The 16,720-nt window shown below is 43.7% G+C and overlaps 1 protein-coding gene across 1 annotated transcript; it reads right to left on the bottom strand.

The window, feature by feature from the left end:
• Positions 1–2,968: 2,968 nt before the first annotated feature.
• Positions 2,969–3,962, bottom strand: LOC105082516 (olfactory receptor 52K1). Its single transcript, XM_010972075.2, has one exon. It carries the CDS (start codon positions 3,960–3,962, stop codon positions 3,018–3,020), a length of 945 nt encoding a protein of 314 aa, XP_010970377.1. The 3' UTR covers positions 2,969–3,017.
• Between the last annotated feature and the right edge of the window lie 12,758 nt (positions 3,963–16,720).

Below are 16,720 nucleotides of genomic sequence, written 5' to 3'. Positions count from 1 at the left end.
GGTTAACCCCCTGGGTTCCAGGTGTGCTCCTCTCTGCCTGCACTGTGCAGCAACAGCCCTAGCTCATCGTGGTAACCAGGGTCAAGTAAGCTTATCAGTAGAGATACACGTTTTACCTGCTCGTGCACTGACATGAAAAAGACAAAGAGACCAGGTGGTAGTTGAGGCTTCAAGCTCAATAGAAGTTTAACCAGAATTCTAGTAGAAATATTCCCTCAAACCAAACAGATCCTCAGACTGCGAGGACAGGAAGTTTAAATACCAAAACTGGAACTCTGGGAGTGATGATGAGAAAATTTAAACCCATTCCCATTTCTTGGTTACTGGAATATGAGTTCTAGTCATTAGGGACATGGTTCCATATGCTGGATGTCGGTTTAGAAAATATTTCATTCTGGAGCACAGCTCCCCAGCTCCGCAAGGCCTTCCCAAACTAACATCTTGGCTAAACCACTGATAAAGCCATTCAAGCATTCAATTCGACCAGCTCCTTCTAAGGAGGTATATGTAAGTTCAGTAAACTCTATAGCCATTAAACTGTCATTGCACCTCCTTTCAGCCACTTAGCCTAAAGATGACGTTATATAGCACGCCATGTTGATGGGTCAAGAACACTGAGGTACACTGATGGTGGTACTGGAGAAGGTACTCTGAGTAAAGAAGGCAAATCCATATGTAGAGAAAGAATATACTTAGCAAGGGCGGATCATTGCCCACTTAAGCCTGGAAGGTGTCTGATGTATTTGCTCTACTGCTTGGAGGCATGGGGTGGGGTGAGGGTATGACACCCGCCTCTGCAGCTGACAGGCTGGGCATTCAACAGCGGCCATAACTGGACCAGCCTTGATGAGGAGCAGCCCATGTTGTTAGGCCCGTGAATAGTCTCCACCTCTGTGACTATGGCCACCCTGTTCATGGACATACTGAGCCAGCATTAGGGGGCCAGAGAGGGAAGCTGGCAGACATTCATTAGGTAAGTCATCTGCCCCTGTAGATGAGATCCCAAGTAGGTGAGAGCCTACTTAAGAGCGGGCGCTCTCTGGTGGGCACTAGGTGAGAAGAAAAAGGCCTGAATGCTCTGCGCCCACTGCCATGGCCCCATTAACAGATCTATTCCCTGACATGCTTGTCCTTAATCCTCCAACCTTATTGTTTCAGGTCCCGGACAAACTATTCAGCCTGTGCTACCGCTGGGTAGTTAGTGTGTGTTTGAACCTTAGGTTACTTCTCCCTCCATGAGATATTGGTGACTGAACGCAGTGCCAAGCTTACTTCCAGCACTTAGGAGCGGCACGTGGGGATATCGTGACGGCGACTGTAACGCAGCGGCAGTCCATTTTCAGCTAGCACCAGCACGTCTCCCAACCCATTTGTGAACCAAGCCTTAGTTCTTTTTCCCGCTGCCCGTTAGTCATAGGAAACACCTCACAAGGCCGTAAGCCTGAGGGAGAAACTCTGCTGTCAGAACATGGCTTCTGATGCTTTGAGTAACTATTTCTACCCGTACGTCTCGGTTTCTGTCTGGATCATTTTCCTTCTGCCTCAAGAACTACATTTACATTTTTAGTGCAGGCCTAATAGTGACACACTCCATCAATTTTTGTTATTACGACCCATCCTTTCATCTTCTTTGTTGAAAGACATTTTCACAGGTACTAGAATTCTAAAGTGGTAGTTCTTATTTATTCCAAGATAGAATTCCACTGCATTCTGTCCTCCACTGCTTATGTTGAAGTCAAATGTCAATCTAATTGTGGATCCCTTGACTATAATGAACCCACCATCCCTAGCTATTAAAACTTTTTTAACTTTCTGCACTTTTTCAATGTGTCTAGGTATAGTTTTATTTCTATTTAGCCTTCCTGGGGTTACCAGAACTTCTTGATCACACAAGGCCTTGTAAGTACCACTGTAAGGACTTTTCAAGGTTCGACCTTTCTCTCAGAATAAAAACCAGAGTTTTAATTCAATAGATAACATAAGTGGACATGTATTTTTAAAAGTTTTTTATGTCTTCTATGATGGGAATAGCACAAACGGTTGAGGGACGTAATAAGGAAATAAGTAAGGAGAAACTACAGTAATCCAGAAAAGAGAAGATGACGGCTCATAACCAAGGTGGTGGCATGTATGTGCTGAGAAGTCATCAGATTTTGTGTGTGTTTGTAAAATGTGCCAATGGCATTTCTTATCAGATTAGATACACAGTGTGAGAGAAAAGAGATTCAAAGGTAACACAAGACTTTTGAGTGGCAGGAAGGAAGGAGTTGTGGGATCACTGAGCTGAACTGGGTCCTACACTTAAGCACTGTCCCTGCTACTTCATGGATGACATGCAGCCCTGCACCCTCATTTAGGATGCTGGGAAGTCCTCGTTAGGTGACTGGAAATGTTGTCACTAGGCCCAGACTACAGCACCAGGTTTCCTAATTTCATATTCCCTGTGTGATGGGAAAATTTTGTGCCTATGGGCTGCATGTGTTCGTGCTTTGTTGGAATGCTAAACTCAAATGAGTGAATACATCAGGTAACAAAATTTCCTTTCATGTTTGTGACTAATCATGGTTGCTCTGGTGTTAGAGGTATCATCTGGCTAGGTGAGCCTTAGAATATTGGACTCGTACTGGAAGCAAAGCCATTCCTTCTTTATGAGTGATATGTGACTTATTGGCTGGTGACATTCCTTGTGTAAGAATAAAGATAAGCAGATGTTTGTTTTGGAAACAGCTTCTTTTAAGGCATGCTACACTCTATGTTTATGTGTTTTAGTATTTACTATTATTTTTAAGGTTTCCATCTATCCCAATTATACTCAAAACAAACAAGCAAAAGGTTTTGACCATATACGAACTAAACGTAGAACATTATTTCTATGTGTGTATGTGTATGCACACGCTTGCTTATAAACTAACTAAACACAAGGCAACTCTGGAGCCCTCTACTTACTATCATTCCCTCACCCCGACTCCAGCATTCAGTCTGTCCCACTCTCTCTCCGCCTGTCCCTCACTGTCCACTTACACATCCTTTCTCAGGAATAGTCCTAAGACTCGCTCACGAATCTGCTTGGTCTTGACCCCATAGATGATGGGATTGACCACGGGCGGGAAGAGCAGATAGAAATTGGCAAGGAGAATGTGTACATGTGGGGCGGCCCGGCGAGCTACACGGTGCATGACCGAGGAGATGACCACAGGTGTGTAAAAGGCTAAAATGGCACCTATGTGGGACACACATGTCCCACAGGCCTTGTAGCGGGCCTCCTGAGAGGCAAGCTGCAGAACTGCACGAAGGATGAAGACGTAAGACAGGACAACAAACAGCAGGTCCAACACCACTATAAACATGGCCACAGCAATGCCATAGATACTACTGAAGCGAGTGTCCCCACAGGCCAGCCTTACCACGGCCATGTGCTCACAGTAGCAGTGGGCAATCACAGGGCCTCGGCAGTAGTGGAAGCGTCTGAGCAGAAACGGGAGTGGAGTCATTCGTGTCACAGCCCGAGTCACAACAGCCATGCCAATCTTGGTGATAAGGGGCCCAGTCAGGACTGTGGTGTAGTGCAGTGGCTTGCAGATGGCCACATAGCGGTCAAAGGCCGTGGCCAGCAGCACTGCCGACTCCACGATAGAGAAGGAGTGGAGAAAGAACATCTGGACCAGACAGGCATAGAAGTTGATCTCCCGATGTCTGAACCAAAAAACAGCCAGCATTTTGGGAAGCGTTGTAGATGAGACGACCGGGTCGATGGCTGCCAACACGGCCAGAAAGAGGTACATGGGCTTGTGGAGGGCTGTATCGGCCTGAATGATGAAGAGGAGGGTGCAGCTGCCAAGAAGGGCCAGTGTATAGGCTGAGCAAAAGGGAATGGATATCCAGATATGCAAGTGCACCAGGCCAGGGATCCCCATCAAAAAGAAGACTGCCGGATGAGTTGAGGTGATGTTGGAGGCTGACATGGCCACTGGGAATTCTTTCTCTTGTCTAATTCCACAGGGCCCCTCCAGGGAGTATCCAACGTCAGCAGAATTACAGTGTTCAAGTTAAAACTCGGATCATTTATGTGGAAGAATTAACCCTTGATCCTATTTCTGGACCTTAAAAGAGATTAGACAATAATCCTAATATACACTGTAGAACATTATACATCATCTCTGCCCTCAAGATGCTTATAAAACTGTTGGGTGGTCAGGACATTACATAGAAATGAGCTGGAAGGCAGCCTTCATAAACGAACTGAGTGGATGAAGAGCTTTCTGTGGTCTTTGTGTGGCCAAGGACAGCTTTATAAAGGATATAGGCACCTGTCTAATTCAAATCTTACCCCAGAACACTCACTGTCTTCCTTCTTCCTCCCATCTCAGCCTCAATTATGAAAGGGGAGTCTCTGTCCTGAAATGTCACGCTTGGTTGTATAAAAAACAATTAAGCCCAGGACCTTCTAATAATTTACTTCCCTCCAAGTTCTATAGATTCTAGGAGAGGTTAAATAGGTCCCTAGTTGATACTCAGAAATCTCGCCATAAAGCCCCACCTCCAGCTAACTTGAGAACGTGAGAAGTCCTATTGTTCTTCTTCAAGCAACTTTAACTTTCATCTCTATAGACTTCCAACTTCACCTACTTTTCTTTCTAGCATTCATGACATTCAGAAGAAGAGATGCTCCACTCTCACCTTTTTGCAAGACTGACCCCTGAATTTCTTGGAATTTCACATTATTCTTTTTCCTTCTGGGGTCCCTTTGTCTCCTTTTCCCCTCTTCTATCATCATTTACTTTGAAAATGCATAGTCATTTGTTTCCCCAATTTTGACCTGTGTCCCTTCTCTTTTCTTCTCAGTTCCTACATAAAAAGATTCTTCTGAGGATTTTTTGAGATAATGTTTTAAAACACTTAGCACAATGGATGAGTGGATAAAGAAAATGTGGTATGTACACAATGGAATACTATATAGCCGCAACAAATAAGAAAATCCTGCCATCTGTGACAATGTGGAGGGACACTGAGGGCATCATGCTAAGTGAAATAAGTCAGACAGAAAAAAAAATGCTGTGTGATCTCACTTATACGTGGAATCTAAAAAAATGAACTCATGAAAATAAAGATTGGTGGTTGCAGAGGTGGGAGTTGGGGGAAATGGGTGAAGGTGGTCAAAAGGAATAAAATTCCAGTTATCAGATAAATAAGTTCTGGGGATGTAAATACAGCATAGTCACTATAGTTAACCATGCTGTATTGCATATTTGAAAGCTGCTATGAGAGTAGCTCTTGAAGTTCTCATCACCAGAAAAAAAATTATAACTATGTGAGGTGACAGATGTTAACTAGTGGCAATCATTCTGCAATATATACATGTATATCAAATCAATGTGTTTACTATTACAATGTCATTGTCAACTATATCTCTATAAGACGGGAAATTTTTTAACTAAAAAAACATAGTGCAAATCTAGAACATTAAAAAGGGCTCAGTAAATGTGAGCATATTTTTTTTAATTGAGAAAACTAAAGGTTAATTTACCTCCTGACCATCACATGGTTGGTAAACTTGAATTTGGAGAATTCTGCTTCCCTGCCTTCAAATTCAGTGTCTTCAATCACTATACTCTTCTGCTTCCACCTTGTTGCTCCACAAACAGTTCAAATCCAGAGTGATCATGTTAAATAAATAAAACTCTAACTCATTACCAGAATACAGGGAAAAGCTTTAGAATCTAAGGACTTGGGCCCATGTAAGGCCATCAGCAGAAACTTACATTAATCATTGATATTTTTGAAGTTGTAGCTTCCTCACCTATAAATAAAGGCAATAACTATACCTCCCATGACCACCTTACTGACTTTCATCATGAGGAAAGGTGCCATCACGCGTGAGAACAGACCCTGAAAACTGTGCGGCACTGCACACATGCTCTCTGTCCTTACTCTTTTCCTTCCTAGCACAAGTCTGCCTGTTTTCTAAAAGGCTTATCTTGATTAACACCAGCACAGTCCTGTATCCCTTGGCTTCAAATCTTCCTCCATCTAACACCCTTTATTTCTGTTCCTCTTCACAGCACAACTTGCTTAAAAGTTTGACTGTATTAAATCTCTGCTTCCTCGTCTCATTTAATTTCCAGTCATTTCCAACCTGGCTTCCATCTCTATTACTTCCTTTCCGTCCACTGTCATCACTTCCTTTCCCCCCAACTCTCTCCTTCTCCCTCCTTCTCTTTTTATTCTCACACTTCTCTAGGTGTTCTCTTTCATTCCTCTTGGCATCTTTACCATCTCTGTTCAGGGAATTCCCAAGTGCACAGCTTCTACTCTCTCTTTCAGACTAGTACATCCTACTGCCTATGCGATATCCCCACCTGGATGTTCTTCAGGCATCTCAAACAAAGCTCAGCCAAAACAAATCTTTTTATCTCCCCACAAACTATTTCCTCCCAATGACTTGCCCATCTTAGTAAGTGTTACTGCCATCCATCCTGTAGCAGGTCAGAAACCCAGGGATAATCCTTAATTTAATCCTTTCCTCTTCATACCTGGTTCATTAGCAAATCCTATCAATCTGCAAAATGTGTTTCCCTCCCTACTCTTTTCCTTTTCTCCTGCCATCATCTTTATTGACTCACCATCACCTTTCATCCAGACTGCAAAAGCCTCCTCACTAGCCTCCCTGGTCTGAATCTTGGGCAAGCTATAATCCATTCTCCGTGCTGCAGCTGAAGAGACTACTAAAAAGGCAAATTTATATTATGCCAGGCCTTGCCTAAGACCTTCTTGGAATTACCACTGCACTAAGGATGCAATCCACACTCCTAGCCCCGGTTTACAAGTCTCTGCCTGGTCTGGTACCTAACCACTTTTCAGCTTCAATCCCTTCCACCTCTCCCTTCTCTGTTATGCTCCAGTCACACAGCCTTTGGCCAGCTCTTTCTCAATAATGATGCCCTTTTATCCTTACCCTGAATTCTCTCACACTGCTTCTCTCTGTGCCATTTTGTCTTCCCAAAGCCACATAGTCTCTTGCCTGTGTCATTGTAAAGTCTTCCCCTATAGTTTTCTACCCCCACTCAATCTATCCACCACAGTGTGACAGACCTACTGAAAACCACCTGAGATCTCATTACTACGAGGAATATTTAAGACTATTCAACGTATTTATAAATTTGTTCTTGCCTAAATTATTAGCCTGAATTCTAGTACATTCTAAATATTCATCCTAGGTTCAGCCACATTGGATTGTCTGCCACTTGCTGAAATAAGTCATGCTTGTAAGCTCACAGTTATTTCTCTGGAATATTTCCTTCTGCCCACTTCCACACCAGGCCAAGATCCTGCCACCTGCTCGGTGAAGCCGTCTCAGACTCCTCCCGGCAGATTTTCTCCGTGTTTTTGGTGAGGACTCATTAATAGGCTGAATTAACTAACACAAGGAGACTATGATCTATGACACCAACGCACTTACCTGTCCATTCACTGGACTGTGAGAGTTTTACAAGGACTGTGACTTATTCATGTCTACTTTCACAGAACATGGTTGGTGCTCAGTAAGTGCTTTTTAAATAAATGCATGAATGACTCCCTTCCTGGAGAAACTGCCTTCTTTCTGCTGTTGTACAGTTCATCACCATCTAATCCAAACTGAGACTCACTGGGTATCTCGCAATTTTAATTCCCTCCACAGATGGAAGTTCTATGAAATCTTCCATCAGTTTTGATTAACTAGATTACGAAGAAAGCCCACTTTTTATTAGAAACTCCTCCTCCAAGTCTAATGGATATCTTCATTTTCTCTAGGACTCAGCATTGGCATGGACAGCATGGAAGCCCCATGACAATGGGGCTGTGTTTACATTTACTGCCACTATATCCATCACATGGATATAGGCACTTCCTAAATACTTCCTAAATGAATAAAGGAATAGCATTTTATACATGTTGTCACCCTTATCCTAAATGAATGTGCTTTCTCCAATTCCAGACAGGGCTCTCTTCCTCCCTGAGTGCCCCTGTCTCCCTTGCAACCTGAGTGTTTCTGCTGACCATCACTGGCCCTCCAGTTCATCTGCCCACACCTCAGTCTCACAGTTCCCTATTCTGCTTAGAATGCCTAATAATCCACAAGCTTCCCTCTTTCCAGATGCAACAAAGATATACCTATAATTTCATTCACAATTCAACTCTGCTTATCTGGTCTCCTCTCAGAGTCCCAACACTTGTCACCCTGCTTGGCATGAGTGTTTTGTCTGGTCCTTACATGTTCTTGTCTTTCATTTCCTGCCCCCACAGCCAAGATGTCAGCAAATGACATACGAAAGCCCCTGTCATTTCTTCCCCAAAGTGGATGTGGCTCCCTACCTAGAGACTATTCAGTCAGAGCTGTAAACCACTTGGTGGGCTGCACCTCGGTCCTGAGAGAACTTTACAATGGCATATTTGGAAAACTGAGTCCCCAAATGATCATGGTGGAAGTAAGTAGTAGATAAAGGACTAAATTCCACATCTTCTGACTCCTATGCCAGGATTCTGTCTATAGGACCGTAATGAAAAGATACAGCTGGTTGTTGCTGAAATCTTCAATAAGCAAGATAACTAACCTGTCTCTTCTATCTCCTTATTTTGGATTTCTCTCCCCCCCCCCCCCGCCCCAGACTATTACAGCAGCTATGGCGGAGGTGGGGCAAGACTGTGAAACAGGAGGAGAGCAGGTAGCCCTAACAGGAAGGATGCGACTACCCTGGTCCAGGTTATTTAGAGAAGGTCTTCTTGAGCTGCTCCCTAACACACAGTACAGGAGAACAGACCTGGGAGACAGAAAAGTGTTTCTTCTAATAGTGGTGGGATGGAAGGATCTGAGGCTTGTAGAAGATAAAGCACTTGAGGAGGCTAAAGAGAAAATATCCTGTTAGATGGAGACAGACTTACAAGGATAAGGATGACAGAAGACAAGAAAATCAGGAGATGAGGTGGTGCCAAAGACAAGGGTAAACGATCTGTCTGGGCATGAATGGTACACGAGAGATGCCTCTGCCCTGTGCATTCCACAGCTCATGCCCTGACCGAGCCTACTCCCCTCAACCATTAAGCATTCTTCCTTCTATGGGCCCTTCACTCAGCCTTTGGGGACTCCCTCTAGTGACTACTATTTTCAGCCTGATTTCTGCCATTATCCTGGTTGTCCTAGTTTTTCTTGCTGGCTGCAGCTCACACAGCCTCTCTCCCTGCCCTGGGCCCCTTAGGTCTCCTGCTCCAGCCCTCTAGCAGCCAGCAGACCCCAGCATAAGTCCCCCTCCCTGGTCTGCTTGCCTCTCACCCGAGTTGAGCCAGCTCCCTCCCTGTGCCCTGTGTACCCCTGGTCTTCCCCGACCACTGCAGACCCAGCATGCTCTCCCCCTGCAGCATGAGGCTCAGGTCATTTTCTGCAGCTTCAGGACAAGCTGATGCCGTTCTCCTCTCTTTGTGAGAGAAGGGTGGGGAAAACGGAGTTATAAAGCGGTCTGGCTGCGTCCCCATAATCAGTTACTCTTTTCCCAAAAGAAAAAGGAAACAGCAGGCCTGTCCCCAAAGCACATCCTGAAAGGGACCCACGATGGGCCTGGTGTCCTCCTGGGGGTGGCTCTGGGGACTTTCTCTGTCCCAGTCCCTAGTCTTCCGGGGCTCTTGCTCCTGGCCTCCCTCACCATTCTACTGCGTCAGTCACGACTCCCTTGAGGCACAGCGTAGTCTCCTTTCAGCAACCGCTGAGCCTCCCTCCACCCTCACCCTCCTTCCCTGCAGTGCCTGCTGAGAAACAGAGCCTCCTCAGAACACGCAAACGGACGCCTGCTGTGGGGGCTTTCTGAGTGCGACTTATAAAATGGGGTGCAGGCACAGCTAGCTCAGGGTTTCCACTCACTTTTTTTATTTGATTTGGACAGAGCTGTGGGCTAAGGTTGTGAGTGACAAATTAAGTGTGAGTCAAGTATCAGGGAAATGATACAGTATTGGTAACTACAAATAATCAGTTCTTAAACCCCATCTTACCCAGCTCTCTGGCAACATGTGGCAGACACACACACTCCCTACTTCCTTGTTTCCTAAATGACTGTCTGCTAAAGTTTTCTTCTTACCTCACTATGTCGTCTGAATACTCTTTACTGTCTAGTTCTCGTCCCAGCCTCTTATGTTGGAGTCTCTTCTCTCACTATATTCATTCTTTTGGTGCTTTATTCATTTCTCATGGCTCTATTGATTCTTTGATGACTCTCAAATGTAGAGCTTCAACTCAGGTATCTCCCCTGAACTGCAAGTTGGTAAATGCACTTGCTTACTTGAAATCTATTCTTCATAGACGAGTGTATATTTCCAAGCTTACATGTCCAAAGCAGAACTCTGATTCCTTTCTTCCTCCATCTTTGTAAACCTACTTTAATCTCACTGTTTCCCATTGTGCTAAAGCCCTCCGATTCACCCAGTTCTTCAGGCTGGAAGTCCCCAGTCTGAAGTTCAGCATATTCTCATACCCCTACATCCAATCAATCCATCAATAAGTCCTATCCACTGCCTCTTCAGAGGATATTCCAAATATAATCGATTTTTATTGTCTTTACCATTGCTTCGCTGGCTCAGACCATCATTTCACCCTTTGAGTATAATAATAACTTTTGAATTAGCTTCTCTCTTACATCCTTGTCCCCCATATAGAACTCAGAGTAGACCTTTTAAAACTTCAGTCACAGCATAACAGAATCCTGTTCAAAACTGTCCAACAGCTTTCCACTATACTTCAAACAAATTCTAGTTTTCACCATGGCTTACGATACCCCTTCTTATCTGAATCTTGGCTGCCTCTCCAGTTTCATCTCCTACCTTCTCCTCTCAGTCGCTTCACTCAGTAACTGGACTGATACTGTCCCTCAAATTCACCAAACACAGACCTCAAGGCCTTTGCATCTGCTGGTCCCTCCACCTGGCACATTGTCCTTCATTCAGCTGTATGTCTTGCTCATGTGTTTCATCAAAATCTCTACTCAAATGTCACCTCCTCAGAAAGGCTGCCCATGACCAATCTGCCTAAAAACGTGTTCCATGTCATTTTCTATCTTCATCTCCTATTTTCTTTCTTACCCTGTCTCAATACTTTTTTATTCAATACTTATTAATGTGATGCATCTTTTTAAATAAAACTCTCTTACTAACCTGGAAGTTCCAAGGATTTTGCCTTCTCTGTTCACTACTACATTCCTAGTACTTAGAAAGACGCTGACACATAATAGGTGCTCAATAATATTCTGTAGAACAAATATCATTAGTTGAATAAAGATCTGCCCGGTCAAATCCCAAGTTAACAATGAGTAGCCATGCCTATCCCCGAGCCCCATCAAGATAATGGAGATCCTAGGCTCAGCTCTGAGTACTGTGATGCTCACGTAAAATTTAAGAGTCATCTCATTTATCTCCCATTGCCACGTATCCCTTTTATTAGAATCAGTTGTATTTCTGAAGGAACTAAGTGGGAGAATGGCCAAAACTCAGGATACCTGAAAGTTAATTCTTGAAGGATGAGCTCCTCTCTATCATCTGGGCCATGCTGACCCCCACTAGCTTTTCCGTCCACCACCTACATGAAAGCTCCTTAAATCAGGAATCGTTTCAATCCTTTGTATCTCCAAGACAATGTCAGATACATACTGAGTCATCATTATATATCTGTTGACTTAATGATTGTCTGAAATCAAGCTTCATGTCCGCCTGGCCTACATCTGATTAGAATCCCATCTGTTCATTCAGCAGTCTTCTCCCAAAACCTAACTTCATCATGATCTTCTTTCAAGCACCATCAGATAAAAATATGGACTACCCTGATATGTGCCTTCACAAAACCCACCGTGTAGGAAGATGACTGAAAGAGAATAACGTAGAGATCGTAACAACAGTCTGTTGAGAATTTACTATATTCCAGGCACCGTGTTAAATATCTTATGTGTAATACGACAACACCCCCCATTTTTACAGACGGGAAACTAGAGGCTAAGAACTGTTACTTAATTTATCTAAGGTAAAGCCAACAAGATTTAACATAGACAGTGTCACACAAACAGCATTTGATAAGATGTTGTGTGGACAAGAGAGGAGAAAAGACACTCACTGGGGCTCAGAGTATCAGAGAAGACTCATAAAAATGTAAACTTTGAACTGGGCTCGGTGGTTCCCAGGAAATACTCATTGGGCCTCGCCTGTCGTGTTTGACACATGCCGTCTTCTCCCCCTGTGTGCCCCTTCCTCCAAGTCCACCTTATACTTCTAAACCGTAAATCATTAACTTTGACAGAGCTAGCTCCTTCCCTGCTAAATGAGTCTCTGTGTCATTTCTATGCCTACATGTATCTCACTGAGTTGTAACTAACTTGTATATGTCTGTCCATTCTCCAATCCAGACTATGACCTCCTTGAGAACAGGGGCGTAATCCTTCAACTCTGTGCCCAAACAGCTAGCATAGTCCCTCGCATGTAACAGATGCTCAGTCAGTGATCAGTGAATTGGATAAAATAATTTTTAAAAACCCTACTTTTTATTGAGTGCTTGGCATAAGCCAGGCAAATGCTATGTGCCCTTATACCACCTCATTTAATATTTATTACCTCCCTATTTTACAGATGAAGAAATGACATCAGAGAAGTTAAGTAGCTTTCCCAAAGGAAACACCAAGAAGCAAATATTTGGGACAGATGGAAGGGACCAAGAGGAAAAGCAAATTAGTGCTTCTATGCCAAAAAGCCTTTAGCATTATTTGTGCTCAGGGGTCTCTCCACCTACCCCCATCCTACCCACACTGAACGTTCAGGGTAGATCTTCTCTGCTGTCCTGTTCTTCAGCTCTACCCAACCACAGCCCAAATTTCCCAGCTTCTATTTTCTGCCTCTTTCCAGCATCCCAGAGGTCTTTTTATTACCTTCATCCCCAAGGAAGTTGTACTCTGAGCCAGGGCCCTAATTACAGGATAAATACTCCAGCTCTTTTGCTCCCCACACTCTAAGCCCTGCAGGACCTGACGCTCCACTGCCACTCCCCTTCCCTGGTGAGTCTGTCTGTCTGTGCGCTCAGCCCTGCAAAAGGCACACCTGACTGCCTCTAAGGTCACTTTCTCTCTGAGGTGGTCTCCACTTCAGATAAAAGGGGCTTACAAATGAACCACAACTTCTGATCATTGCTGTGTGCTGTGTGCTGAGTGGTGCTACTGCTCCAGACAAGTGTCTCCTGTAATGATTCCTCACAGTAGCCTGTGAAGTAGGAATCCTCCTCTCCGCGTCACAGATGAGGAAGCGGGTTGAGAGAGGTTGGGTGACTCGATCGAGACCAGACATCTGGTGAAGTCTTGGCAGGGAGTTTCCAGATACTCGTGAGAAACCTCCAGTGACAAAGAACTTGCTCCTTCCCTCATGAGACAGCCTTATTCCTGGTACTTTAGCTCCTATTTTTAAGTAAAGCCTTTCTTGTGCCACACGTTAAGTAATTCAGGACAAAGAGAGGTGCGGGGCATCAAGAAAAGTTATTCTGGGCAAGTCATCTGGAAGAGGCTGACTCTCTCCTTGCCACCCCTGAGATAGGGGAGTCAGGAGGAAACAGCAGAGCACAGCAGAAGAGGGTGGACAGGCAGAGAAGAAAGCTACAGCAGCCTGCAGCTGCTCAGCCTCACCAAGGAGAGCGCTCCGCAGCCCCGCCGCCCACCTCCCCGCCCACAGCCCAGAGGCCCCGAGTCACAGAGTGGGACGGCTCAGAGCACTGGTGATGCTGCCCCGCCTCCCGCCTGCATCATTTCCCAGATGCCCAAGACACTGTGCTTGAGATAAAATACCCCTGCTTCATGTTCCCCATCTCTGCAACTGGGGCTGAGGCTTGTGGTCACTGTGCTGTGTATCTACCAGGCTGGAGTAAAAGTTCTTTGAGTGGCAGCTTCGGGACTGAGGAGACTAATTATTAAAAGACTGGGTGGAAAAATAAAAGAAGGGAAGGGAAGACAGCAAGGCCGTCCCATTGATATCTGGATTATTCATCTCTCAATTTTCTCCACACCAGGAAAGGGCCCTGAAGCACGGACACTCCAAAAACAATCTTACCTAGATATGTGGACCTGTGTCTTCTAAGTACAGCCTTGCTCGCGCATTTTGCCCAGTGACATATACAGACACACATAATCACATGCTCAGCCACACACACAGTGTGTCCCTTCACAGAATGGAACAGTTTTACATATACCATTTCACAAGTTTCTCTCCACTAAGATTTTTCTCTCCCCCTGACCCTTCAGCCACCACCAAAACTAAAATCCCCTCTGGATAAACTTGGGCCCAGGCTAAAAGGTGGAAACTCAGAGAGGGAGAGAGCACAGAAGAGAAAGTAGGAAGCACACAGAGGAAAAGATGACGAGACAGAAAGGTGCAAGGGGGTTTGTTCACTATCACAGTAACAGAAGAGCCGGCACTGGGATGGAAAACCAGGCGTCCTGGTCCAGGGTTCCTTCCCCCAGATCACATTAGAAGACCTTATCCTTTCTCTCCCTGCCTCTTTCTCTCTGGGTTTGGCTATCTGATGCAAAGGATTGCAAGGAATACTGCAACTTAAGTCAGGGATACAAATGGGCTATCTCCACAGGACTCATTAGTTTCACTATCTCTGTCCCAACCAGCAACCAGAACACAGTCACACACCATTATCTCAGAAACCAGCGTGAGCAAGGCAGCTTTCCCTCCTCCACTCTTTTCTACTCTCTTCTATGTCTGTTTGTGGTTCTCGTTCTCAACCTTCTTTCCTTTTCATCCTAATCTCCTCTCCCTCTAGTGTCCTCTTCTTGAATTTTTTATTTAATCATCCCTCTTTCTCATATTCTTAATTACTTGCTGGCTAGTGGATAAGGGGAAAAATGAGAAGGCGCGTGTAGGTGAGGGAAGATCAGGAGACACAGACAAAGAGCTGGGATGGAGACGTGTGGAAGCTCAGTACTACCGTGTGACCAAACTTGGTCTCTGTACTTGCTTACAGTGGATGATTCTTTATTTCCAAGGATGAAAATTCACTTCTCATCCCCGTTTTTAACCATTTAAAAAATTTTAAGTATAGTCAGCTTATAGTGTTATGTTAATTCCTGGTGCGCAGCATAATGTTTCAGTCATACAGATACATACATATATTCCTTTTCATATTCTTTTTCAGTATAGGTTACTATAACATATTGAATATAATTCCTCGTGCTATACAGTAGAAACTTGTTTATCTATTTCATATATAGTGGTTAGTATCTGCAAATCTTGAACCCCCAATCTATCCCTTACTACTCCCTTTTCCTTCCTGGTATCCATAAGTTAGTTCTCTATGTGAATGTGTTTCTCTTTTGTAAGTAAGTTCATTTATATCATTTTTTTTAGATTCCACATATAAGTGATATCATATGGTATTTTTCTTTCTATTTCTGGCTTAATCCACTTAGAATGACAACCTTCAGTTCCATCCATGTTGCTGCAAATGGCATTATTTTATTATTTTTTATGGTTGAACAGTATTCCATTGTATGTATATACCACAACCTCTGCATCCAGTCATCTGTCGATGGGCATGGGTTGTTTCCATGTCTTGCCTACTGTAAATAGTGCTGCTATGAACACTGAGGTGCCTGTATGTTTTAAAATTAAAGTTCTCTCTGGATATATGCCCAGGAGTAGAATTGCTGGTCATATGGTAAATCTATTTTTAGTTTTTTGAGGAATCTGCACACTGTTTTCCATAATGGCTGCACCAAATTACATTCCCACCAGCAGTGTAGGAGGGTTCCCTTTTCTCCAGACCCTCTCCAGCATTTATTGTTAGTGGACTTTTGAATGATGGCCATTCTGACTGGTGTAAGGTGATATCTCATTGTAGTTTTGATGTGCATTTTTCTGCTAATTAGTGATATTGAGCATTTTTTCATGTGCCTATTGGCCATTTGTATGTCTTCAGTGGAGAATTTCTTCTTTAGGTCTTCTGCTCATTTTTGGATTGGGTTTTTTTTTTTTTAAGTTGTATGAGCTGTTTATATATTAACTTATCCTTCCCCCTCCTTTCCACTTTGGTAATCATAAGTTTGTTTTCTATGTCTGTGAGTCACTTTTTGTTTTGTAAACAAGTTTGTGTCATTTTTCTAGATTCCACATGTAAGTGATATCATATGGTATTTTTCTTTGTCTTTCTGGCTTGCTTCATTTAATATGACAATCTCTAGGTCCATCCATGTTCCTGCAAATGGCATTATTTCATTCTTTTTTATGGCTGAGTGGTATTTCATCGCATATATATACACCATAACTTCTCTTTCCTATCATCTGTTGATGGACATTTAGGTTGCTTCCATGGCCTGGCTATTGAAAATTGTGCTGCTATGAACATTGGGGTGCATATATCTTTTTGAATTAAAGTTTCCTCCAGATACATTCCCAGGAGTGGGATTGCTGGATCACAGGGTAAGTCTATTGTTAATTTTTAAAGGAATCTCCATACTATTTCCCATAATGGCTGCAGGAAAATACATTCCCACCAACAGTGTAGGAGGGTCCCCTCTTCTCTGCACCCTCTCCAGTATTTATCATTTGTGAACTTTTTAATGATGGTCATTCTGACTGGTATCAGATGATACCTCATTGCAGTTTTCATTTGCATTTCTCTAATAATTAGCAACATTGAGGATCTTTTCATGGGCCTGCTAGCTATCTATATGTC

The sequence above is a fragment of the Camelus bactrianus genome, chromosome 10 (assembly GCF_048773025.1).
Source record: "Camelus bactrianus isolate YW-2024 breed Bactrian camel chromosome 10, ASM4877302v1, whole genome shotgun sequence".
In the NCBI taxonomy this organism is placed as follows: domain Eukaryota; kingdom Metazoa; phylum Chordata; class Mammalia; order Artiodactyla; family Camelidae; genus Camelus; species Camelus bactrianus.
Note: the sequence above shows the minus strand (reverse complement) of the source record. Positions and strands in the feature narration are given on the sequence as shown.

Bases quoted from the DNA above. Each gene is read 5' to 3' on its own strand.
- LOC105082516 (XM_010972075.2), bottom strand. From the start codon at position 3,962: ATGTCAGCCTCCAACATCACCTCAACTCATCCGGCAGTCTTCTTTTTG.